The sequence below is a fragment of the Sitophilus oryzae genome, unplaced genomic scaffold (assembly GCF_002938485.1).
Source record: "Sitophilus oryzae breed Bouriz unplaced genomic scaffold, Soryzae_2.0 scaffold_1657_pilon_pilon, whole genome shotgun sequence".
Taxonomy (NCBI): domain Eukaryota; kingdom Metazoa; phylum Arthropoda; class Insecta; order Coleoptera; family Curculionidae; genus Sitophilus; species Sitophilus oryzae.
Window position 1 is genome coordinate 729,902 of NW_022146344.1, and position 26,463 is coordinate 756,364.

Sequence of the window (26,463 nt, forward strand, 5' to 3'; positions counted from 1 at the left end):
CAAGGGAAGAAATAATAAGAAGAAAATATAGTTAATTAATATATGTTATATGATGTTTAAGGGAGTAAACATTAGCCGTAATTAGTTGATTAGAGTGATGCAAAAAAAAATCCAATACATTTATCTTAGATTGAAAGAACCGCATAAAATACGTATATATAAGTAAAGTGATATAAAATAATTTATATTTTTCTTCGCTGCATTATCATCATCATCATTTTTAGTTTATTCAAGCATTTTCAATTATGGTGTAGCCTCCCTCACATTATTAGATACTCTCTTTATAGTTGGGCCCATTGTTCTCTATTGTTGGCTATGCGGGTCCAACAATTTCCTAATATAATATCATGGTCCCATTTTAGGTTCGGTCTTCTTCTAGGTATCTCAATTCCTCGTGAGTACCATACTGTAATTTTTGTGGTCCATCTGTTGTCCGTCCTTCTTGCTAGATATCCTGCCCGTTGTCACTTGTAGGATTTGACTCTGTGAATGACATCTATTACTTGGGTCTTTTGGCTTATCCAATCTATTTCTTTTGCGGTCTCTCTTGGTTATTCCCAACATATTTCGTTCCATCGAGCGTTGTGCGATCTGCAGTTTCCTTATGATGTCCGTTTTAAGTGTCCAGGTTTCGCATGTATAGGTCATGACTGGTAGTACACATTGGTCGAATGTTTTCTTCTTTAGATACAGTGGCATTCTAGATTTGGAAATGATACACGGAAAAAAATAATTTCTATATTCAAGAACAATCATACACTTAAAATTTTACACTTTCTTTAAGGATAGTATTCTTTCCATGAGTACAACAAATATTTGGAACTATTTTACTTTTACACTTGCTTTTTATATATAGTTATAGTCACTTTAAGTAATTTTGAATCTAAAAGAAAGAATAAAATGACTTATATTTAAGAAAAACTTATATTAAAAGTATAAATGCTTTTATATAATAATAAGTAGTATTCTTAACTTTTTAAAACTTTTATTTGAAATCGGTGTATTAAGACTTTAAATAAGTATATTATTCTCGCCGCGAGAATAACACCCCATTTCCAAGAGTTACTATTCTTATATTAAGTGACCATCCCCAACAGTAACAACGCAACGGTGCATTCCTGATTCCTATCTTCATTTCATTGGGTTTCTGTTTCTCTTCTGCGACACGAGACCCGCCGGGTACTTTATATAAAGTTTTTTTGTTATCGTTTGTGCTTGTGATATGTTAAAATGGAGGACCTTCTTCAGGCATGGGAGATGACGGATTTGATCCCAAAATTTCAAGGTAATTTTAGCAATAATCCTACATTATTTGATGACATTAGTTTGAGGTTAGGGGGACTACTATTTTAATATGCATTATTTCTTATACACTGGGGGTAAACTAGGTATGTACGCGTTTGGAATGATTCAATTATGTTTTAACAATTTTTATTACTGTCTCTCGTTTTTAATTAGCGATGCCGCTGTCCAATATCTACCGATATTGGGAAATTACACAGTTTTTATTTTCTTATTACGAAAAGCATATAATTTGGTAGGTGATGTTTGGCTAATCTAATTTAAAAAGTATTAACCATATTCGGGGTTAGTCTGGTGATATTTCAAAATTCCATACCTATTGTAAATGAAAATTAAGAAAAGATTTTACCAAAACAAGAGTTTCTAACAAGATCGAACCCGAACCTCCGAAAGCATAGGGTACACGTTACCGAATTTTGTGAGAACTATATTTTTTTTAAGAGCAGTTTTTCGATCCCGGTTAATATTCGTCCTAAGAAAAACTAGTTTATCCTAAAATCGGGTTTGCCCGGTAACATACATGAATATAATAGAGTTGGGACATGCTAAAAATTTCCCCCTAACCTACAACCAATGTCATCAAATAATGTAGGATTATTGCTAAACTTACCTTGAAATTTTGGGATCAAATCGTCATCTCCCATGCCTGAAGAAGGTCCTCCATTTTCACATATCACAAGCACAAACGATAACAAAAAAACTTTATAATTTTATAAACTACCTAGTCGGCGCATCTAGTAACTAACCTAAAAGTAAGAAGAGGCTTTATTTTATGGTAGGTGATATTACACTAGAATAAAGTAATTATTACATGTACACAAAGAATTTTTATACTTAATGCAATAATTTGCTAATTTACAAAAAGTATAAGTAGTACTCGAAACAAGATTTTATCTAGAATTGTCTGGAGTGTAGTTATAATCTTAATTTCAATACTAGTAAATCTTAAATAAAGGTAAATTTTCTTAGCTTCTAAGGATAAGGTTTTCTTGAAAAGAAGTATAACTAGATTTGCGGAATGGGGAAACTAGCATATCGTTGGTTCAAGATTAATAATCTTTAAGCCAGTTTAGATTTTTTTCCGTGTAGAGTTCTTCCTTAAGTAATCCCTTATCCCGAGTTGTGTATTAGTTGTCCCAAATATATGTATTCTTCTACAATTTTCAGTGCTGTTTTATTTATTATAATGTTTTTTTTTTGTCCACTAGTTCGTTGTACATTACTTTAGTTTTTGTTTAGTTCATTTTTAGACCCATCTTATTGCTGGCTGAATTTAGTTCGTTAATTTGTCCTTGGAGTTCTTCAGGGCTATTGGGAATTAGGACTATGCCATCAGTGAATCTTAGACGGTTGAGATATTCTCCATCTATTTTTAATCCTTTGTTGGTTCAGTCCAGTTGATGGAAGATTTCTTCTAGTGTTACTGTAAACAGCTTTAGGAATATCGCGTCTCCCTGTAGTACTCTCATCCAGTTGGGAACTCTGGGATTGTTTTATTTGTCTTCCTTCTATACAGGGTGATTTTTAACCTGTACGCATAAAGTTGGGAAATTATTGCTGATGATAAATAATGACTAATAATGAAAAAAAAAGGTTAGTAAAATATTTTAATTTAAGGAGATAACAAACTATTTGAAATAAAAAGAAAAAACGTAAACTCAATTAAATTGAATGGGTTCTAAATATTTTTATTTGTGGAGATAACAAACTATTTAAAAAAAAAACAAAAAACGTAAATTCCATTAAATTGAATGTGCGTTTACTGATAAAGTTTGTATTCTTTTGTTCAACTGATTTTCTATTAGTGTATGTATGTGATCAATCGTGCTGAAGCCGCTTCTAAAGCCTGCTTGTTTTCGTGGTTGCGCGGCGTCAAGCGTGTTTTGTATTCTGTTGTACTCTGTTGTATTCTGTTTTTCTTCGTTTACCTGGGAATAGGTAGAATGTAGAATGTATGAGAGAGGAGATAACCTCCACGAATTTACAGATCTATTGTGTCCATTTTTCTTGAGTTATAATAAGTTATAACTCATCATACAGTCTCAGAGCTTTGACAATAGTCAATATTTGTGGCGCTTTTACAGAGGTTAGTTCTCCATCTTCGATATCACTCGTACAACACATCTTGGCACAAATGGTCGTCGTCTCGGCGCACTCACTGATGAGGTGATCTTGTTTCTTAGCTACAATCTACTGAGATGTTTGTTAAGGAGACAGTGTCCTGTTACAAACCCCGTGACAATCCGAAGATTGTTAGTAGGGTATAAACAACTTACTTAAATCGACGAAAATTTTTCTCGGTCGTCATACCTGATCGATGTACCTGGGGATCTTTCATTATTTTAGTACCTGACAACTGTTATAACTTATATTTTTTTTATGTTTAATTTTGATTTTACAACTTTGTTTATTAATTAATGGAAAATAATGAGCGTTTAATACATTTTGAATAACTTTTCAGTTTCTAAATAATATACTTTAGTTTTTATTTATCTAATCCATAAATATACTAAAAGCTAACATGTCATTGTTAGATATATCGTGGGCGTACAAGGAAAACCATGTAAGTCCACTTTTTCGTAAAATCGTTTTTTCACATTACTAAGTCCATTTAGGTATAACCTCTCATATTAAATATCATTTAAATCCAATACAGTTCAAATATACGAGATATTATTAGCTTCAAAATAACTAAGTCCACAGACACTAAATTTCGCTCAGAAAAATCTATTAAGTGCACTTAATGGATTTATGAATTTTTTAACACTCTGCAAAAATCCATTAAGTCCAAAACGAGGTCCAAAATGAGGTTAGAAAAACAATTGTTGTGACCTGTTAGTTATCGCCACGCTTCGATAGAGACCGGGTCGGTATTTCGTTTAGCGCTGTTTTTCAGTGTTACTAAAGCAGTAAAATGGGTTCTAGAATAAAGAAAATAATGTTGGCTTATGAAAAAGTAAAAGAGAATTGTGAAAATAAAGACTTTGAAATTTCTCGGATTTTTATCAATAATAAAAAAACACTACCACCAAGTTATTCTGGAGAGATAAAGATTGCAGGTGAGTACTTATGATATGTTAAAATCTTGAATCTAAACATAAAATAATATATTTTAAATTATTGTGAATGTGAATGTGTTATTAACGAAATGTTTTCGTTCAACTGGACTTAATTGCTTTTTACTTAACATACCTGCTTATTATGGACTTAATTGATTTTTGTGTTTTTATATTAGAATCTTCTACGATGAATGGAGATGGCTCTATGGCTTCTAATAATGAAATAGATGTTAATAATGGTGGTACCAATAATCTAGTAGACTGTAACCGTTCAGTGCCAGAACCGGAAGAAGGTACGTATTCACTTTTTATCTTTTCTTAGGTTGAAATTCTGGACCAACCTTTTTTATCAAGTTAAAAAAAAAAGTTTTTCATAGAGTTTACCTATTTTTAGGAAGTTCCACAATTAATAAAAAAGTAATAATTGTGGATAGCACTCCAGATCTGGAAGAAATACTGGCTTATTCTGAAGATAGTGACGATTCATTAAAGGATCCAAACTACGAAGGTAGGTACGATTGTTTTTACAACCGATAGCAAGATATTTAACAGAGTTATTTCAATTTTCCAGAAGAGAAGGCCCTTAATGATTTGGACCATAGAACATCTTCCGAGGGTAAGTACTGTTGTTTTTAATTACTGTCAGCGAGAAATTAATAATTAAAATATTTTAATTACTAGAAGATGAGCGACTTAATACATCTGGTAAAACTGAAAGCAGATGGAAAACCAGTCATCCAGAAACATGGAAGTATAATGTAGCAAAAAAAAGGAGAAGTGACAGCTTGAGTTATGAAATAAAAAAACAACAACGACCAGCTAAGCAACCAAAACCAATAAACTGCCAAACGTGTAGGTACAAGTGCCATAATAAGTTTTCTGATGAAGAAAGAAAAGTACTCTGTCAGAGTTATTGGAAACTTACCGACTTTCGAAGACAAAAAGATTTTCTTTTAAATTGTGTAACTGCCAAAACCCCAGAAAGGCGTAGATACAGAAACAATAATAGACCCCCACGAAAAGATTCCAAACAATATTATTTTGAGAAAAACAAAGATAAATTGAGGGTATGCCAAGCTTTTTTCCTAAAGACGTTAAATATTTCTAATGATGTAGTTCTGAATGCATTCTCACATAAAGGACCAGCCGGCACCTACATTGGAGAAGATAAAAGAGGAAAATCTAAACCTGGGAATAAAACTCCTGACTATGTTGTAGCTGATATAAAATCACACATTGAAAGTTTCCCAACGAATGAGTCCCATCACACAAGAAAATCAACAAGAAAGAAATATTTAGATAGTACTCTTTCAATATCAAAAATGTACTCTTTATATAAAGAGAAATGCGAGCAAGAGAAGAAACAAGCTGCCTCGTTCATTACCTATAAGCGAATATTTGGAAAATATTATAATTTATCTTTTTTTAAACCCAAAAAGGATCTCTGTCAGATATGCGAAAAAAATAAAAGCAAGCCAGTCACAGCAGACCATCAGCAAGAAAATTATGAGAGTTATCTCAGTCATCTAAGAAGAAAAGAAGACTGTTATGCAGAAAAAAAGAAAGATAAAGAGAGAGCTATAAGAGAAGAAACATTTTGCTCGGTAACATTTGATTTACAGTCTGTGCTACAAATTCCCTGTTCAGATGTTAGTCCAATGTATTATTCGCGAAAAATTTGTGTTTACAATCTCACTATTTATGAATCAGCTCCCCCAAATAATGCGTTTTGCTTTTGCTGGACGGAGCTGAATGGGAAACGGGGAAGCTCTGAAATCGGCTCTTGTCTTTTTGAATATTTGAACAATTTGCCACTTACAATAAAAGAAGTTTCGCTTTGGTCAGACACGTGCGGAGGACAGAATAGAAACCAACATGTGGCAGCGCTATTGTGTTATTTAGTAAATGTGAGCCATATAGAAGTGATTGAACACAAATTTTTAGAGAGTGGTCATTCCTATATGGAAGCAGATTCGATGCACAGTGCAATAGAACATGCGAAAAAGTATATACCAGTGTATACCATTCAAGATTGGCTGAATATCTTCCGTATAGCAAGATCCAGAAGGAATCGCAATAGACATAGTGAACCATACCATGTCAGAGAACTAAAATTCAATGAATTTTATGATTTAAAAGCTTTGTCGGAATTGCTCATAAAAAACAGATCTAAGGACATTGAGGGGAACACAGTTAATTGGTTGCTAATTAAGAGTTTACGTTACTCAAAAAAGCATGCTGATATAATCGAATATAAGTATGAACATAGCAGTGAATATAAAGTTATAAAAATCTGGGGAAGAGGCAGACCACCAGCCCCTCCAAAACAATTAAAAAATTTGTATAGAAACTTGTTACCAATAAGCACAAAGAAAAAAGAAGATCTTTTAAAACTGTGCAAAAGTGGTGCAATTCCTCACGAATTTCACGGATGGTACCAGTCTCTTTCCTCTGCAAAAAATGTTCAAGATGGATCTGTGGGAATTTCTGATCAAGAAAGCGATTGTGATTCCGATAATGAGCCTTTGGCTCATTATTTGATCCCAAAAAGTAAAGGAGCCAATCAAGAAAAACCCACTAACTCCAGTAAAATTTAAGTTTTTTTTTCAGAAAAATCCATTAAGTCAGATTATTATATAAAAATGTCAATAAACAATTTGTTCTTAAAACCCCTGTATTTTAATTTAGTCTATATTAGCCCTAAATAACCCTAATGTCAAACGATTTCTTTTAATACAGTCAAAAAATAAAATTGGATTTTACATATCACTTCAAACATTAAAATCACTTTTTCTCACCTTTTTAGTTTTTGGACTTACATGGTTTTCCTTGTACGCCCACGATATATAAGTAAAGTATAGCGACAAAAACAAGAAACAACCGTCCTGAGCCACAAAAGGCCTCCGCGACAGCCTCTCTTGGGACACTGGCAGTTTCTAAAGAAACAAAAAGAAGCGAAGCTCATACGGTCTCAGACAGATGCTTGAAATAGGCCAACAATATTTGTGTGGTATTTCTTTGCAAGAATTTCAAGAAAAAGAAAAAAAACGTAAATATTTAATGCTATAATCTATAGATTCGTCTTATTCTTGTCTGACAAAAATATGATTAATTTTAATAACGTTTAATATATATATTTGTAATGAATAATAAATTTGTTTTTCTGTTTCTGCGGGTACTTTACAGTATCGTAGAAAAGTAAAGGAACTTTTATGATAAAGTGTATTATTTAAATGTTTACAATGCAATTAGCAATGGGTGAAAACTGAACGCGTGTGTTTCAAGGGATCATAGTAGAGTGTTGTCATAAGTAAAATATCATTGTTTTCAAATATCAGATAAGTTAGTATCTGATATTTTATTCAGTCAGTTTATTTTATTAGCGCGACAAAAGAAAAGGACCTTTTATATTTTACAATAAACTGTAATGAAGTCCGTATATTTTTTTATTTAATCTGTTAAATGCTAGGTGTGAACATGTATCCAACACGGCACGATAGCTCGGAGCGAAAGTACTTCGCTGGTACACCGAAGAGCCAGGGTTCGATCCTGCCTTGGGCCATAACTTTTTATTTATTTTTTTTATCATTAATATTCTCATGGTAAATGTTTAAATATTTGTTTTTTTTTTATCACCAGGACGGATAGCGTTTGTGGATTTATGAACCATACTGTATATAAGTAGAATTTGATATGTTCATTTGTTTTGAAGGATTATGGTAACAAATAATTCTTAGACAAGCTTAGTATGGTTTATTTTTATTTTTAGAACTGTTATGATAGTCTAAAACTGAAAAATATTTTTAATACTAAAAATTATTTGCTGATAAAATTGTGTTAAATATTTCGTCGATTTGCATGGAGACGTTGAAGTTTTTTTTTGGTACAAACAGCAAATGGTTTTTTGTAGGATCGACAGGTAAAAACCGTTTTTTTTTACTGTAAGGAATCTTGATGGGAGGTAGGACGATGGTAACCGAACGTGGTTCGTGGTTCCCGACGGGAAATATTATTTAAGCGACGGGAGCGCGAAAACGGGGCCTTCCTGTTGAGACTAAGTACCGGTGATCTTTTCTAAGTAAACCTCGTGAGTTTAAGTCGATTCTGATCCGTTTTTTTATCAGCGCTGCTGTAAAAAACCGAATTCTTGAGTTTTAAAGTAAAAGTACCGTATCTCCGTTTTTGATTTTAAATAAGTATAAATCGTGGTCCCAGAGATTTGATTTAAAATAAGTGTAAACCGTATTTCTGATTTATGAGTATAGATAGTTAAAAAACCGAGCATTTAAGTTTTTTTTATACCTAACCGTGAATAGACAACCAGACCGTTTCGTTTTGATCCGACGCCGATTTTAAGTTTTCTTTATACCTGACCGTGAATAATTAGTGTGACCGGATTCCGGGCTGCTGTAGGCGATTCAGAAAACCAGGCCGTTTCGTTTTATCCGACGCCGATTTCCTTCAGAAAAAGAGGTAATCGCATTCTTTCTTTTTTTTTGTAACCGCCAGATACCCCATCAGAGTTCTAGTAATCGCAAATTTTAGTTTAAGCACAGTAGAGTTTTTATTTTTATTTTTATGGTATAAAATTCCTTTACGGAGGAAGAGTTAATTAAGGTTCCTCTTTTGTTTTACCATGATAATATTTCTTACGTATTTGATTTATTTAAAGATGCATGTGAATATGTATTGCTAGTATTTCCTATAATAATATTTCTTTACAGGTTTGAATTTAAATAATATGAACTTAATTATGTGATAGATTTAGCGATAGATTTTGCGATATTTCATGTTTTAATATTTTCTTCATATTTGATTTATTTGAAGATATTGGATTTATATTTGATTTATTTAAAGATGCATGGGAATATGTATTGCTGGTAGTTTCTATGATAATATTTCTTTACAGGTTTGAATTTAAATCATATGAACTAATTATTTGCTATTGTAATTAACTGATTTAATTTCTCTGTGTTAGACTTTGCGATATTTCATGTTTTAATATTTTCTTCATATTTGATTTATTTGAAGATATTGGATTCATAATTAATTTATTTAAATAAACCTCGTTATGGAATATATTCGACTTTAACTGGCTTTTACCCCATTTCCCTGGATTCTCCACTGTAGAAAAGCTACCCATATTGGCCGAGGTCTCTCAAACACTTTAAACTTTAGGGGTGGCGCCCGAGAACAAAAAGACCGACTGTTAGGCGTTAGTAATAGCTCTCTAGAAAAAAAAAAGACTGTTATAAAACCTCATATCCAAGAAAAAAAAAGCTAGCATATATTCTGTATATAAAGGCGGATTCTCACGAATCGTGTAATTGGCAAGTACGCCAATATTTGCGTACTTGGCAAGTATACTATCTTCGTAAACAACATTTTTTTGCAACAAGCTTGGCGCTCACGCACCTCGACGAGTAACAAATAATTATACAAGGAAACCGCTCAGACGACATGGCAAGTATAGGCCAATAATCAATGTTTGTATAAGTACACGAGTCCTGAGAGTCCGCCTTATCAAGAAAAATGATGATATGCATTGATTATTTTGATTCCAAATATCTTGAGAACAATTCATTACTAGTAGCGATCTCCAAATTTCCCAAGAGCCCTTTTTACATAAAAAAAAACACCATAAGAATATTCTTTCACTCGGGAGTTTAATACAGGTGGGGACGAAAAGTCAGTACACTTCGAAACTGTCGAAAAACATGTAGGTGGTGCCTTCTACAAGTAGGAGTCATATTGATATCGAAATCAAATTTCTCATATCAAAAAATAGCCTGGCACCGATTTTCATCCATACTTCGACGTTAACTGAGATAATATTGGGAAGGAATCAAAATAAAAATGACAATTTTACACTTTATCTCCGAAACGAAGCATTTTATTTTATTATTTTTAATTTTATTTATATTTATTTTTATCAGGGTATTACAGCCACAGAACAAATTTATACGAACTTTTTACTTATTTTTTTTCTGCGGAATACTGACTACTGACTACTTATACCGTGCTGGCAACTGTTACTTTTGGGTCGGCATTTACATGTGTGGAAGTAAATCGCATAGGGATCTTAATAAGTCGGAGTGAGAGAAATGCGACCGACCGATGCGACGCGCGACGGTGTGCTGTTGCGGCGTTGCCGGTACGCCTTTCCCTATCAAGTAAAGTAAAATCACGTTCGCAAAACCACTTATTTTTAAAAGACTTTTTTTTTTCAAGAGTTTCTGAGCATCTGAAATGGAATTATAAGGATATCATTAGGGTGTCATTTTTTTATAACGAGAAAACGTCAGTAATCGCGATAATTTAAAAACTAAACTTTTTAACACATAACAGGCCATAACTCAAGAACCACTTTAGATATTGAAACTTTTTTTTATTTTCAAGATCGGATATTTTACAATATGTTTATATAAGAAAAATTTGATAAGGTTGTTTTTCCATTCAAAAATCAAGTAAACAATTCATCCATTTACTTTTAGGGCATAGCAATTTTCAGCAATCGTGTAATTTTTTTATTGATAAAGATTTTCACATACTGTCTATATAGAAAATACAGCAGAAATATTAACAAAGTTCTTGAAAAAACTACAATCTATTATTTCTAATAGATTTCGAGATATCGAGTTTTGAATTCAGAGTTCTAATAGCGCGACCACTATCGAACACCCACTCAATTCCACTTATTTTTTTTTGCTTACAAATTATTATTTATTTGTTTCTAGCTTACACTTAAAAGAATTCAAGCTATAGGGAAAATTACGACTCGTTAATAAGTAAACAAATTAAGTATCACGAGACGCAATTAAATCGTGAAGTTGAACGCATGCCGTACACCTTTTCCTAGAACTTTAAGTACTCACAGAGGTATTGATTGGGTCGACCGGCCAACTGCGACAAATCTGCTATATCCCCTTCCACGTCTCTTAGCGATGTGCACAGTTTCTCGGTTTATTTCATATGTTTGGCAACGTGTTTACTGTCCTCTCTTTGTTCAGTACATTATAAACGCATTGTGCTCTTCTTACATACGGAAATCTCGACCCAAGACTAACCTTTGCCAGCTCTTAGTATACCAACTTAATAAACTGATTTTATTCTAATATTATGGTGTAATATGTAATATTGTATTTTTTTAAGCATTTCTTTGCCAGCTCTTAGTATACCAACTTAATAAACTGATTTTATTCTAATATTATGGTGTAATATTGTATTTTTTTTTATTATCTACCTATGCTTTCGTATAACTTTTAAGTCGCCTTAAATATTATTTTTTATTTCAGTTATCTTTGAGTATCCTCCATCCCGAAACGTCTCGTCTTCCTTAGAAGCAATCTACCGCTCGAACTGCACCATGCCGATCTGTTTTATCAACGATACTCGGGAAAATTCCACTCTTAACGAAACTATTATTGGTCTCGATTCTATGGAGCCCCTCGCCGACGTCATCCTTATGAGCGCATTATCTGTGGTTCTTGGCTTGATGATTCTTGTAACTGTTATTGGTAAGTACTTAACCGCTCTTTCCTTTTTACTGTCGGCAATCTGCCGAGCGCTTTTGCTAATGCGAAACGATCTTGCTTGAACTTCAACTTAAGAATTACCCTTTGCGGAATCTTTATCGTTAAGGTTGTTGTAGGAAGTTTAAATTGAAAACTTGTGTTATATACCGTTAACTGTAAGATTTAAAAATCAAAAGCTGGGTACCGGGTGGGCCAAATTGGACGCTTTTAAAGGGAAACACCCTTTTCTATAGGAGATAGACGAAAACTAACATCGGTGTCTGGATCTCAATTTTTATCAAAAACATGTTGGTGAAAATCGCACATCTGTTACCGTTTTGGAGTTATGGGGTGTTTTTCAAAAATGTGCATTTTTAACAAATCGCTGTACCTTTTTTGCTATATTTTTTTTATTTTTATGAAAACATTTCCAAAGCACCTTTTTACATGGAATTTAATTGTTTATGTATATTTTTTTTAAATTAACAATTTAAGAATGATCAACAGATAATTTGAATTTTTATATGGGACACCCTGTATATTTTTAACTAATTGTAGAGAATTTAAAATTACCTTTCCAAAAATATAGCATACTTGATATTTTTCTCGATTCCTCTTCGAGATAAAGAGTTCTTAAAAATTCGCCCACTTTGAATAAGTACACTTTGAACGGCGCCGGCTGTAATGCACACAAATTCTAGCTGTGAGCAGCAATTAAAACGAAAATAATGTGTGCAACGAGAGATGTATAATTTTATAACAATTTAAACTATATTAAACAACATCAACACATTTAAACTATATCTAATAACAATAAAAATAAATAGCAAACCAAGACATGAGATTGTGCTACAGGTGTTCGACATGTCGACCGTCTTCTGTTATGGACAGACGGGGCCGTTTTTGAACATTTCTCACGGAATTCATTCAGTCCATGGTATGGGGGTGAAAGATACTCTCGCATAACCGCTAAGTACTTCTAAATTCTTGTCTAGATTATAGAGACACTTTAAAAATAACAACCTTTATTCTTTCGCCAAGATAAAAATCCATAGGTACTAAGTCCGGCGGCCTCGACGTCCAACGGCTGGGATGTTGGTTAGCTAATCAATCATTCTCGAAATTGGCTGCAAAAGTTAGCTGATAACTTCGGCGTTCTGAGGCGGTGCCTCGTCTTGCTGGAAAAATATATTTTCGAGTTCCATTAGGGGAAGATCATCAATAAGGGCTCCAAAGCCTACTAGTTATAAGTGGCGAACTTTTAAAAAATCTGTATTTCGAAGGGAATTATAACAAAATATCAAGTGTGCTATATTTTTGGAAAGGTAATTTTATGTTCTTTTCATTTAATTAAAAATATACAGGGCGTGCCCAAAATTTTTTTTTTCTTTTGATAACTCTTAGTTCTAGCTCCTATAGAACAGGGTGTTTTCCTTTTCCGTCGAATTTGACCCACCCTGTACATTATCTTTCAAAAAAAAAGTAAGAGTAAAAGTAACTTAAATATTCATAAAAATAGAAGTATTAAATTAAAAAAATTATTGTATATAAAACTGGACAAATCTTGTAATAAAGTATGTAGGTACCTGAAACAATTTAATTTCAAATCAACAATGTTTTCACACAAACTACTAACTCGGTTTATGAAAATGATGTTTTTTATTGCAAATTACTTTCTCACCTGTCGCAATAAATCTAAAAATGTAAAAATCTCTAAAATCACAAATCCAGTGAAAAAATACATTAGCTGCAACACTGAAGACATAATTAAGTTCAGAAATAATAATAAACAGCTGATGCTGATGATTGACCGGTATAAAATTTGAAAAAGTGTGGCTTAGATCAATAGAAAAAGAAACAAAATATCTCCCTTTCTGTTAGTTTTTAGGCAACTGTAATAACTTAACAATTTTGTACGCAATATTGAGGCTACCATAAAAACTTGATACGCCATTTAGCACGTTAAGAAATTACTCTCAATTAACCTATCGTTCAAGGTCGTATTTTATATCCGTTATTTTTTATAAGTAGCAACGGTTGCTTTATGTTATTTCTAAATTACTATTATAAAATAACAGATAATTAAATAACGACCCATCTCTATTTATTGTAATCCAGTAATCAAAGAAAATCGCAAGGAAGAAAATTTACATTCACAAATATATGAAAATTGTCAATTTATATTTTAACACAATACGTAGAATAATAAAATTATAATCCTCAAAAAGTTAATTGTATTATTTTAATTGAACCTAATTCCGGGGATATAAAAATTAATATTTTATACACCTCTGTTGATTTTATACGCCTGTTTTCTATTTTTCAACGAATATTTGCACGATTTTATTCGTATAATATTATTAATACCTCAAGCAATTTCCATTTATTACCATAGGCGTATCGAGTTAGGCCGTGTTGTCGGAGTTGTGATAAACTATAAAAGCAAATTGTGTGGTGTATATCGGAACACGATACATAGTAAATCCCATGTAAATTTTTAAAAAGTCAAATATTGTCTCCCCAGATGATTTTACGCAAAAGTTGTGTTAGATTTTTTGAAGAGGAGTTAAAGTTGAACTTTTGTCTATAGTTTTGTTTTATTTGGAATAGGCATTTATTAGGCAAATAATAAAATTTATAATACGGCCCAGGGAAAGCTAAAATTAAAGGCTGTACTTAAACTGCCGTTAAACGGTAGCTTACTAAAATGCCGTTAATAGGTATGACGTCGTTGATGTGACGCACTTGACGGCTTTATGAAATATAGGAATTTTATAAGGACTACCCAACGCTATCCACCCCTATAAGCAAAAAAAATATAAAAAAGTCTTGGTCGGCGTGAGATTTGAACCACGGACCATTCGCTCACGAAGCGATAGCCTCACCGACGGAACCACAGGTGCTCTTGCAAAATGCTTAAAACCAGGCATTACTTTCCGCCGACATGAACGACGTCACAATATCTATTAACGGCATTTTAGTAGGCTACCGTTTAACGGCTGTTTAAGTACATCGAAAATTAAAATACCAGTAAAAATATGATTTTGTCACTGTATAATTCGACGTCACATTTTGTTTACAAGGATTTGTGTTGTTTGGGAAAGTTGGCTATTATTTTTTTCTAAGTTGAAATTCATCTACAAAAGAATTATTAGTTGTTGAGACACTCATTATTAGTTGAGAATAGTATCTAGTTGAGAATAGTATCTAATCATCGTAGCTCTTTTGGAAGTGCTGAAAGCCATAATTATTTTATACAAATTTACTCTATTTTGCACATTCAATTTCTTGTAAACAAAATTTCACATCGAATTTGACAGTGACAAAATCATATTTTGGTTGGTATTTTAATTGTAGCTTTCTTTGGGCCGTATTATAAATTCGAGACGAAAGGCGAAAGACGAAATTATAGGCGAAAACACTAATTTTTTTATTTTATTTATTCCCAATAAATACTGAACAACAAAGAAAAAATGTAATATATAAAATACCATTTGAATGATAGCGATAAATTTTATATTGGTGAAACATCTAGATCCTTAAACGTTCGAATTAAAGAACATAAGGATTATTTAAGAAAGGACGATTTTCACAAATCTAAAATTTGTGAGCATTCATGGGACACAGGGCACAGAATAGATTTTAACAACGTCAAAATTATAATGAAAGGAGCGATAAAAAATAAAAGAAGCTTTTTTAATACAATCTAATTAAAATAAATATATATCACATAATAAAAGTAATCTGTATGTTAGTAATGTATGGCAATCGCTTCTTTGATTTTAATGAACATAACACAAATAAACATAACATATGTAAAAAGTAAAAATAATCATACAGAAAGTTTGAGGCTTTTTGGCTTTACCTTATTAAGTAATTGTCATCAGGTAGTAATTGTTAATTTTGAAGTTTAACTTGATATAATGTCTTTTTAACAGAACGTCAACGGTGTTTTGTAGTCGTATCTGTTTAAAAAAAAACTAAAGTGTGCTCGAATAGTTGCATTTTAATATTTTAAATAGTTTTTTTTCTTTATTTGTTGTATTTTTTGCTTCCGACGACGGAAAGAGGTAAACTTTGCGTAACGTTAAGCATTTTTTGTTCGTTAGGCAAATTTGTTTATCTGTAAACCTAACTGCTGACAAGTAGTTTTCGTTGGATTAACGCAGCAATCTTTACAACAAAAATAGCTATTTTATTTTGTAGTTTTTCTTGCAGTGGCGAAATACCCATATAAGATTTTTTTGGAGACACTAATTTTAACGTCTCTTCAAAAAAGTCATCTGGAAAGATAGGTAATATTTGCCGTTTTCAGAATTTAAATCGATGGTGATCATTTTCCGATGCACCACCGCACGGTATATTAGCGAAGCAATAAATTAAAATGTATTTTCTATAAAAGTGTTTTATGTGGAAGCTATGATTACATTAGCGCGTCTTTGTAGTCCTTTGATAAGAGAATCGGAAAACGTTTAGATTTAGACCTTTCTGCACTGTGGAGTGGGCACGTTTTCAAGAGCACCACTTTTTTTTAATTGTTTCAGATATTTTGCATACAATATAATCAAATGTTTCCGGTTTTATACACCTGTAGGAGTCTTAAATTATTGTTGAGATTATGAGATTCTCCAAATTTTCTCCGAAATATGTTGTAGATAAGATGTGCACAGTCTGTACGGTTCTTAAGAGTCCATTTCATTAGTCCGAAAAACTAGCAAAATAAGCGTTCGGCATTTAACGTTTTATGTAAAACTGGCTAGGTATTTTTACATAAATGAAGAAGGAAATTAAAGATAAAGGATTATAGTAGCACAATTTTAGACAACTTCTTTATTTTTAAGATTTTGATGGTCAAACATCAACAAAATACTCCTTATGTTTGGACTAAATTTTCTCGAAAATAAAGACATCATTTAAAATTCCGTTACAATACGGAAATAGATTGAAGTTTTGTGATTACAGTGATTTATAATTTATATGGTTTTGTAACAAATTACTCGCTATTTTGTAACAAATGCTGAAGCTCTGCAAACCTTAATCAAAGAATGTGTGTCTGGAATTTTGTGTGTGGCTTAACACAGCAAGTTCGGGCTAAGGCTTAAGCAGATTTCTGAAATATAATATATATTTTTTTCGGCCACACACCCGCTTTAGCCGAACCCTGACAGCGACCCGAACAGTACAGCATAATATACTCTTAACGCATGTTGTTTTAGTGCAGTATATAAAGATATAGGAATCTACAGAATCACTCATTAAAAAAAACAACAGTTAACTCGTTTTACTCTACTAGTAGACATTACAGCTCTAATACAAACGCCTCGAAGAAGGGTCTTTTTGAATAGTCGTTATCGAGGAAAGAACGATATTATATTGAAGCTGTGACAAACGATAAAAACAAAGAGAACTCTTTACCAGTGAAGCAACGGAATAAAATGCATGTATTATATGAACAGATTACTTTTTCTTAAATAATGTTACTCTTCTGTTGAGTACTGTACTGTTAAAAAACTGTTTCTTTTAGAGCTTTTCACGTAGAATACAGTGGTGGTGGTCTGATTTTCTACGAAAAAAATATTTTTGATGATATGAACTAAAATTTTATTTTCTTAAATGGAACACCCCTAGCTACGCCAATGTTTATAACTAATACAATTTATACTGATATAATACGCTACCATAATCCAATAGAATATTCTCACACACGAGTACCAGTTCATAAACAAAACTTAAGCTTATTAGGTTTCAACAATACAAATTTTATACGAAATTGATTACATTCAAATGCATTTCAATTAAATCGGACGTCAGTTGAAGCGACACAGTGTAACTATTTCCCTATCCTATTTTCCAGTGGATAAGTGGAGATAATATAACGCAGTTCAGTTAGAATAATAATTGGTTTATTTTAATACTTTTTATGTCTGTTCTGTTTCTGATTATAGCTATTATTTATTGGAATAATTCTCAAAATACTTTTATTTAAATTAAATTTTTTTTTGGATTTATAAAAATTTGAAAAGATTGCAAAGTCAAATTTCAATTTAACGTCAAGCGACATCCAGTATTCCATGTGTAACCCCATGTAAATTTTAAAAATGATGAATAAGTTTTCCCCGTTTTATTTTAAAGAAAAATGAATTTGACATTTTTTAAAGAACTCAATGAAGCAAATCGTTCATTTTGAATGATTTATACGAATTCGTTCTTGAGTTGTGAGAGATACAAAAATACTAAGTTAGGCTAAGAACACAGTGGAGCGATGAGGATAGCGGCGAGCAAGCAGCGCAATATCGCGACGAGCAAGCCTCGAGGTGCTGAAACATAGTAGAGCGGCGAGGAATAGCGAAGTACTTGTAAAAATTTATCATTTTCATTTGCTTATTGATAATTTCAAATGTTTGTAAAATTGATAATTTAAAATGTTGCTAAAATTGGTGGGCAGTAGTGTCGCAACTTTGGTAGATTTGACACCAACAAACCAGAAGGTGTAGTGTATAGGTACATGAAATTTTCAAAAACTGGAGAGAGTGGCAAGTTATCTTTACGAAAATTTGTTGCCACTTCTCATAATGTAACGTTTTTAGTTCGTTACATGTCTTTTTTATACATAATATATGATGTCTGGCCTATCATCACCGGATTCCCTCTCGTTCAGGCCGGATAGTTTATTTGACGCGTAATTTTTACGTTCCCTAGTCGCCAACCCTGTTATCGTTCCACACAACCCTGTTATCGCTCTGAGGAGGCGCTGTCATCATCACTTCTGTCAACTCTCTCCGTGCTTAACCTCACTTTGTTTTGACGCTCTGTTGTATCCCTGCTTTTAGAAATGGTGATTATTTAAATCTTGCTGTATAATTTGAATCAGCTGCTATTTCGAGGATATAGGTAAAGATGAGTTATTACCTTTTACAGATTCGATATTATTATTGAATATTTTTAGGGTAGAGTTACGGATGTCCCAACTTGTATTTGTGTTTTGCTGGCACGTTGGCGTCCCTTTTCTTTTGTCCTCCAGAATGTCACATGGAAGAAAGGACATGTTGTTTATTATTTATTGAGCCCTCGGAAGTATTTCGAGGTAGGTTTATTTTGTTTATTAGACCTTGTTTGGTTTTAAACAAGAGTTTCATATTTTTAGGGTCCAAGATACGGACTATTTCCAAGGTACAGACTGTGTCCAAGGTACGGACTGTGTCCAAGGTGCGGACTGTGTCCAAGGTACGGACTGTGTCCAAGGTACGGACTGTGTCCAAGGTACGGGTAGGGTCTTATGTACGGACATTATCTTATGTACGGATGTCCTGTGGACGAGTGTCCCCAGTAAGAACGATTTTTTCTTACATATAAGTGCCACAGCGTGGATGTAGCTTGTAGTAGTCCCATGCTGCTTCGTTCCCAGCTGTAAGCTAGTTAGTTACGGCTGCACCAATTTATGGTGTCTCATTCTGGCCCCTTTGGTTGTGTTGGATGGCTGAGTACAGAGATGCGAGACCACCTCACGCTGCTACTGTTTGAAGCAAGATTACATAAAGAACAGCTAAGTGTAGATTTATGTTCTAGTTTTTATGTTTTAGATTTTCTATATTTTCAGTCTTAAACAGTAACGTATATTTTAAATAATATCGTACAGACTATATTTAGTGGTTAAATTATTAAGAACATTTATGTCGATTCAGTAGTTACAATGTGATTTAGATTTTAGGTTTCATTATATTACATCTTGTAATAGTATTACTTTCTATAGATATTATTATTGCGCTATATTAACAGATGAATAACGAGACATAGATTCTAGAATCTACAGGTTGCAACATATCAGATTTAATACCGCATAAAATTTAACAATTTAAATAAAGTAATGCTACTTTTCTTATATTTTCTATAACGTTACACGCATTGTATTTTTTCATAGTCTTTTCATAGAACATATTTAATATTATTTACATACATAGTTTTACTCAACAAATAACCACTATAATAATTATTAAAATTGTACAATGCTATTTCCCATCAGAATTCATCATGAATAAATATAGTCATTAGTTTTAAGTAATATACAACTGTGTTTTCTTTCTCTGTACATGCCTGGCGCCCAATATCTATTTTTTTTGTTTATTGTTCTTAATTAGTTTTCTTTCCAGTGAAATACCTTATCCACGACTGCACTCCGATGAAAAGCTGCCGTTCGCAGTGGTAGTTGTTTAAAAAACGCTACACATAATTTGGCGCCCAACGTGGGGCCTCGAGAAAATTCGAAACTATATTATTCAGTCTGTTTTGTATTTTTTACTCGTAATGTATTTCACTGGAGTCTGACAATTTTCCTGATTAATTTTCTTAAATTAATTTTTGTAGTTTAATTTTTTTTGGCATGATACAGGGGAGGAAACAGTTGTTGTTTTGTTGGTATTTAAGACTGAAGTTTTTATTCTCTTTCTTATTTTTGATATTTCTATTTATTATTATTTGGGTCTATGGAATTTGGACAATTTCATATAACGGAGATGTGTCAGCTGTGTGTTTTGATATTTGTGATATTTTAATATATTTTTGAACCTGATATACAGGGCGGTCAAGATTTAATACTTGGACCTGAATTTTCTTTGGGGTTAAAAATTTTTTTTAATAGTTATTTAAAATTTTTTCTTGGTAGATAAACTTGAAAGTTTATCTATTGTTGGGACTTCCTTATACAGGGTGGTCAATAGTTTTTTTGTGACTTTGAAATTTTTTTTAAATTTCAAGGTGTTTGACATTTGATAAGGTTTGAAGCTTTGTATTTACAGACATTTTGGTTTGTATTTTCCCTAAACAGGTTGGACAAGCATTAAATTTTCGACTTTGATTCTGTTTATATCTCTGGGTGTTTGAAATTTGATATAAATTTTAAACGTTATGCTTAGCTGAGACTATTTTGATAATTTTACTATACTGGGTGGTCACAACTTGACCATTTTGATTTTGTTTGTGTTGATTAATTGATTGCAATTAATTTTAAAAGTTTTTGTGATTATCGATAACTGTTAGGGCGAGCTGCTAAACTTACATTTAGGGTTATTTTTATGTACGTTAGAGTTAATCTCATCTCGTTTATTGTTTAGTTTACCTTCAGGTTTCTACGCCAATGTTTTTTATGCCAATATTTTTATTTAGTATCGCATTCACTATGTTTCATCATCTGAACCTTCAGTGTTGTCAGTTACTATCGACAGTTGCTAGACTGTCCTGTTTGGTACTTTAGGTACATTTTGAGTTTTTTTGTTGTGACAGTTATACTAGGACTGTTATGGTGATACAGGAAGTGTATCCTTTGAGTTTTTTGAGTGTATGACGAGGGTGACTTGTCATATTTGATACGTGAGGTATCGTTTTGTTTTCTTTTGACAGCTGTGTCAAAGGAATGTTTGGTACTGGTTCTGTTATGATAGTTGCCGACTAACTTTTCATACAGACATTTACCGTTTAGTGATTTAATGTCAGGAGGACATTAAATTATTTGCAGTGTTGCAGACGACACATGCGGGAGCATTTGTCGTATTTATGGTTTACAGTTAGCAGGAGGCTACTGTGAACATTTTGGTTGTTAATGATTTTTTTTGGAGACGTCCAAGATCATTAACGTGTTGTCATCATTTAACATGATGATTGTTTTTGAGTTATTTGAGCGATTTAGCGCTCGTGACTCAAGTTTATGGAGGATTGACGTTTGACATCTCTGTTTTCGGATTCTGTTGCCTGGTTTTAATAGTTTTTACTAGATCTGATAGCCAATGCAATGTTTTCGAAGAACTATATCTGTGTCAAAACGAGTCAATAGTTTGCGTTTAGTTGGAGTTCTAATTTTCTCTGTTTATTTGATGAGATATATTTTTTTGATGACACTTGTGTCAGGTTTAGATCTTTTTGTATTGTGAGATATTTTTGTCTTGGTAACATCTATATCATTTTTAGTTTTTTTTAGTGAATTTTGGCAGTGTCTGTATGGAGAGTGCAGATGCATTGAGTTTCTTAGTGGCGTGCATAGCGAGATGATGATTGCTCTGTTTTGTTAGCTTTTTCTGGTTTTTAGTCCAGATGTATTGTTTCACGAGCAATTACACCACTTTTTTGGTTTAGAATAACTGTCAGTGAGATAATTGTTAGTTTGTTTTTGCCTGATGAGTTGTCATAGAGACAATTTCATCATTTTAGTCCCTTATGCATAGTTTAGTTTAGCTCGTTAGTTTTATTTAGCCCTACAGTTTAGTTGCGTTTGGCAATTGTGATTTTTTTGAGTCTGGCTTTGAGCAGTGTCGTGTTTGACATTTTTGTAATTTTTGACTTTACAGTTTTCTGTAAGTCTTTGAGTTTGTTTGATTGTCATATTGTCATTCGTTTTTTTATTTTGTTTCGATCTATGGCTATTATCTAGCCTATGGTCATGGTTGGTGGCCTTGGGGCACGTGTATCCGCTCTACATGGTGGGCGAGTTGAGTGTGCTACTGGTTAGTTGCATGCTCAACAGTAAAGAATAACCATGTATGGGTTCCTCGTGACGGAAGAGTCCGTCAAATGCCACCGTAGTATGTGATAAGTCTCAGAACATCGAGAGTGTCGGAAATTCTTTCCGTACACCTTATCCACATACTACGTAATTAGTATTATGTATGTGATGTTACGTATATAGTATTATGTATGTGATGTTACGTATATAGTATTATGTATGTGATGTTACGTATATGGTATTATGTGTGTGATGTTACGTATATGGTGCTACGTATATGGTATTGCGTGTGTGGTGTTATATGGGTGATGTTACGTATGTGGTACTACGTGAATAGTATTACGTATGTGGTATTACGTGTATAGTATTACTTTATTGTGTAAGAATTATTTAAATATAGCGCCAAAAACTAGGCTGACAACTCCTTCCTGGAAGCATAGAATTATGGGTAGCTGGTTGTTATGGTGTTGTTAGTTGTTATGTATGGAGAAATAAACAAAATTGGAGAATAAAGTATAAAAATTACATGAAGTCATTTTTATTGTAAATACAATAAAAATTAAGGCTCCCCCTTTTATAACTTCAGGTGTGGGGTTAAATCTGCGTAGTCCCCAAGAAGAGAAGAAGAGTGATAAGTTATAACAATAGTTTGAAGATTACCGGCAATAAATAAAATGGAAGATCAAGACGAAAACCAGAGTCACCAATTTTTCTGCTGATGATTTTGAAAGATTTGTGCAAAATAGAGCTGAAGAAAATCCAAACAGTAATGCTAATATTAATCAATTTATGAATACGATAACAACCTTATTGCAACAAAATACTCAGATGTTGCAAATGCTACAAAAACAACAGCAGCAGCCATTACATGCGCCAAATCAAGAATCTCCAGTTCGAAATTATAACGTAATGCCAGATCTCTCGAAAACTATAGAAATATTCAGTGCTGAAGAAGAGCCAAGTAAAGTTGTTATGGTTACAGCAGTTGGAAACTGCCGCAACACTTCACAATTGGCCAGATGCGTTTATTTTCCAAACAGCCAAAAGTAATCTGATTGGTGCTGCACGCCATTGGTATTCAGGGCGAAGCAGTGAAGTTGTAGATTGGTCATCCTTCCGCATGGCTTTTATTAAAACATTTGTATTTACCAAGAATAAAACCGAATTATGGAAAAGAATGCAAGAGAGGGTATAGTCTGTCAATGAAAATGTAAGCGTATATTTTCATTCCAAAGCATCATTATGCAAAGAGTTAAGTTTATCATTCGAAGAAGAGAAAGAGCAGATAGCTATTGGATTATGGTCCAGAGAATTAAGTAATTTTGTCATGTCCAAATTCCATATAGATGAAGATGCATTATACCAGGACATTATAGCATACGAGAGAATTGTTACTGCGAGGAAAAATAGATTGCCTGAAAGAAAAAATGAAATTAAAAAACCACAGAAGACAATTGAAGCATCTCTGAAGAAATTTACCAGTTTAGATCAAGTTAATAATAAAACCATTAAGTGTTACAATTGCAATTTGCTAGGACATTTGGCGTCGCAATGCAAAAAAAGATGCCTAGAGTGAGGGGTTCGTGTTTCAATTGTGGCTCAATGGAACATAAAATAAGAGACTGTCCAAAGATTAAAGGAGAAAGAGCCTCTACATCCAAGAAAGAAGTTGAAGAGAAAGAAGCATTGATGGTCGAGAACAAATTCCCTGATAGATTCACCTTTGCCTTTGTGTCTTGTAAAAGACAGTAAACAATTATTTATCGAAGGTACTCTTGATTCAGGTAGTGTAATTTCTATTATTACTAATAGCATAATCAGACCATTTAATTTTGAAATCTCAGAAGCCCCATCTGTAGATTTTGAGGGTGTTAATAAATCTAAATTAGATGTTATAGGTTCAATAATGTTTAAAGTATATGTTGAAGGCATAGATGTCCAAGTTTTATTTTATATAGTACCAGATGATGCTATACCTGTTAAATGTCTATTAGGTAGAAATTTTATGACAAATAAAAATATTTCTTTAATTTTTGAGTCTGGAAAAGTCAAAATAAAATCAGTATTAAAATGATAATTTATTGAAAATCAGGAAAATAATGAAATCTTACAAATTGATTACATTGATCAAAATGAGGTTGATTTAAATATAAATTCTGAAATTGATGCAAAAAATCGTCAAAAATTAGTTGATCTTTTTTTGTTCAAGATTATATACAACCTGAGCGACCTGAAAAATAGAATCTAAAATTAAAATGAAAATAGTAGTTAATTCAAATCATACTCCGTTTTATTTTAAACCTAGACGTTTATCTTTTATGAAAAAAATATAGTGCAAGATTTGATTAACGACATGTTAGAAAACAATGTAATACAAAAAGTACTTCGAGTACAGCTCTCCAATAGTTCTAGTTAAAAAGAAAACTAATGATTATCGATTGTGTCCTGATTTTAGAGCTTTAAATAAAATTACTGTAAGAGATAACTTTCCTATTCCCCTGATTGAAGATCAAATTATTCAATTACAAGGTCAAAAATATTTCACAACCCTGGACCTTAAAAGTGCTTTTTATCACGTTGATATTGAACACGATTCGATAAAATATACTTCGTTTGTAACCCCAGTAGCTCAATACGAATTTTTAAAGATGCCATTTGGTCTTAAAAATTCTCCTTCTGTATTTATGAGGTACATTCACGAAATATTTAAAGAACTTATTGATCTAAATAAAATTTTTATTTATTTTGATGATATTTTAATACCAACTACAACTATACCAGAAAATATCTCAATTTTAAAGCATGTTTTAAACTATTAGTGGAAAATCGCTTGACTTTGAGAATAGATAAATGTACTTTTTTATATACTGAGATAAAATATTTAGGATATATTATTAATGAAAAAGAAATTCGTCCGAATGATGAGCATTTATTAGCAATTAAAAATTACCCAGTGCCAAAAAATGTAAAACAGGTTCAAAGTTTCATTGGTTTGACCTCTTACTTTCGAAAATTTGTTCCAAATTTCAACCATTGCTGGCCCATTATATAATTTAACTAAAAAACAGTAAATTCAATTTTGGATCTGAGCAATTTACTAGTTTTAATAATTTAAAAGAAATATTAATGTCTAAACCAGTTTTAGCATTATACTCACCTAAAGCAGAAACTCAGCTTCATTGTGATGCTAGTTCGCATGGTTATTCCGGTATTTTAATGCAAAAACAAAAAGATTTAAAGTTCCATCCAGTATTTTATTATAGCCAACGTACCACAGAGTCAGAGTCTAAGCAACATAGTTTTATTTTAGAATTAGCAGCCATAATAAATAGCATTAAAAGATTTCATGTCTATATACTAGGCATTAAATTTAAAATTTATACAGATTGTAATAGTATCACTTTAGCACTTAAGAAGAAAGACATTAACCCGAAAATAATGAGATGGAGTTTATTTTACAAAATTATGACTATACTTTAGAACATAGAAGTGGAAGTAATATGCAACATGTTGATTCTTTTAAGTAGATGCTATCAAAATGTTTTAGTACTAGAAGAGACACCTTTTGAAACAAATCTTAGCATTAGACAATATCAAGATTCAAAAATTAACAAAATTAGAGAGGAATTAGAGAAAACTGAAAGTAAAGATTTTGAAATCAATAACAATCTTGTTTATAAAAAGAAAATAGACGTTTACTATTTTATGTACCTAACACTATGGAATTAAATGTAATTAGAAGTTGTCACGATGATTTAGGACATGTAGGTATTGATAAATGTATTAATGCTATAAAAGAACTCTATTGGTTTCCAAACATGAGAACTAAAGTTGATGAATATATAAAAACTGTTTAAATGTATTACTTATTCTCCTGTAAGTGGAAAAAGAGGGTTTTTTACATAATATACCTAATGGGAAATAAACCATTCCTTACATTACATTTAGATCATTGCGGACCTTTAGCAAAAACCAGCAAAAAGAAAAATCGATTTATTTTTGCTGTAATTGATGGGTTTACAAAATTTGTAAAAATATACGCATGTAAAAGTACCAATTCAACTGAGGTAATAAAATACTTAAGGAAATATTTTGCTGA

General features: G+C 32.3%; 2 protein-coding genes across 2 annotated transcripts in view; both read left to right on the forward strand.

Annotated features, from left to right (window-relative positions):
• The first annotated feature begins 3,846 nt into the window (after nt 1-3,846).
• Nucleotides 3,847-7,201, forward strand: LOC115880737. Its single transcript, XM_030898016.1, has 4 exons — nt 3,847-4,654; nt 4,756-4,869; nt 4,933-4,977; nt 5,043-7,201. The coding sequence occupies exons 1-4, from the start codon at nt 4,504-4,506 to the stop codon at nt 6,956-6,958; spliced, it is 2,226 nt and encodes a 741-aa protein (XP_030753876.1). The 5' UTR covers nt 3,847-4,503; the 3' UTR covers nt 6,959-7,201.
• A 4,526-nt stretch (nt 7,202-11,727) lies between these two features.
• The window catches only part of LOC115880760 (5-hydroxytryptamine receptor-like), a 182,988-nt gene continuing 168,252 nt past the window's right edge, over nt 11,728-26,463 (forward strand). Inside the window, exon 1 of the mRNA XM_030898041.1 lies at nt 11,728-11,878. Within this exon, the coding sequence (XP_030753901.1) occupies nt 11,728-11,878 (151 nt within the window). The remainder of the gene's footprint in view (nt 11,879-26,463) is intronic.

What these genes read in the sequence shown, in the direction of transcription:
- LOC115880737 (XM_030898016.1), top strand. Translation starts at nt 4,504, where the DNA reads ATGGACTTAATTGATTTTTGTGTTTTTATATTAGAATCTTCTACGATG. An exon ending in AGTGCCAGAACCGGAAGAAG is followed by an intron (nt 4,655 to 4,755) that starts GTACGTATTCAC and finishes ACCTATTTTTAG; the next exon opens with GAAGTTCCACAATTAATAAA. An exon ending in AAAGGATCCAAACTACGAAG is followed by an intron (nt 4,870 to 4,932) that starts GTAGGTACGATT and finishes TCAATTTTCCAG; the next exon opens with AAGAGAAGGCCCTTAATGAT.